This window comes from Pteropus vampyrus, unplaced genomic scaffold, assembly GCF_000151845.1.
Source record: "Pteropus vampyrus isolate Shadow unplaced genomic scaffold, Pvam_2.0 Scaffold53, whole genome shotgun sequence".
Taxonomy (NCBI): Eukaryota; Metazoa; Chordata; class Mammalia; order Chiroptera; family Pteropodidae; genus Pteropus; species Pteropus vampyrus.
In genome coordinates this window covers 5643783-5644675 of record NW_011888834.1, presented here as the reverse complement: position 1 = coordinate 5644675, position 893 = coordinate 5643783, and the positions used below count along the sequence as shown (strand labels likewise).

Genomic DNA, 893 nt, shown 5'->3' with positions numbered 1-893 from the left:
CGGGAGTTTTGGGGGAGTAGACAACATCCTAAAACTGGACTGTGGTATTGGTGACTCAACTCTGCAAATTTGCTAAAAATCACTAAATTGTATACTTAAAATGAGTTGATTTTGATGGCATGTAAATTAGACTTCAATGAAGCTGGTTTTTAAAAAAGTAGATTTCTTGTCATTACTCTTACGATGAGTAAGTAATCTGCATCCTTCCAGGGAAATATAACCACCTGAGAGATTCAGTTCTAGCCATTTACCTGACAATCCAAGGAACCCACCTTGTTCCCCGTCTCGCAGCTCTGACGAGGACATGAGGAAGGTCACCGATCCCTCTGCCAGATCCCGCAGGGGTCATTAAAAAGGGCAACTTGGGGCAAGGTGCTTACCCCTTCTGAGTCTGTTTACTCATTAAACAATGTGGTACGTGGCATCCACTCCACTGTCCTGTCTGCCAATTGCGGGTACTTATTGTTCTTCCCTGGGCCTGCACTGCACACTGTGTTTGCAGCTTGGCCATAGGTTTTTCCTTATATCACGGTCATTACATCAATGAGTGAATGGGAAGGAGCACACCTCCAGGCACACCTTTTTCAAGCAGCCTCTCTTTTTGAAGGGAATCACCCAAATAGTCTTCTCCTGTAGTCTTGGCACAGAAGCCTGGACAAATTATGTCAAAATTTATTTACTATTGAGTTATTGTTCTAGACTATAAATTCAGAACAAGGATTGACTGATTAAGTAGGTTAGGCGAAGATGCACAGAACTCAGAAGTAGGAGTTAGTTCCAATCTCTGGACCTGTTTAAGGGCCACCAGACCACAGCTGCTACCCCACTGAAGTTCAACTCCTTCGTCTAACTAAGAGTTGACTCAAATGCTTTGCCCATTAAATATATAGCTG

At 43.2% G+C, this 893-nt stretch overlaps 1 protein-coding gene across 1 annotated transcript in view; it reads right to left on the bottom strand.

Moving 5' to 3' along the window:
* The window catches only part of DOCK5 (dedicator of cytokinesis 5), a 166112-nt gene extending 165806 nt beyond the window's left edge, over window positions 1-306 (bottom strand). The window contains exon 1 of the mRNA XM_011360348.2: window positions 252-306. Within this exon, the coding sequence (XP_011358650.1) occupies window positions 252-306 (55 nt within the window). The remainder of the gene's footprint in view (window positions 1-251) is intronic.
* Between the last annotated feature and the right edge of the window lie 587 nt (window positions 307-893).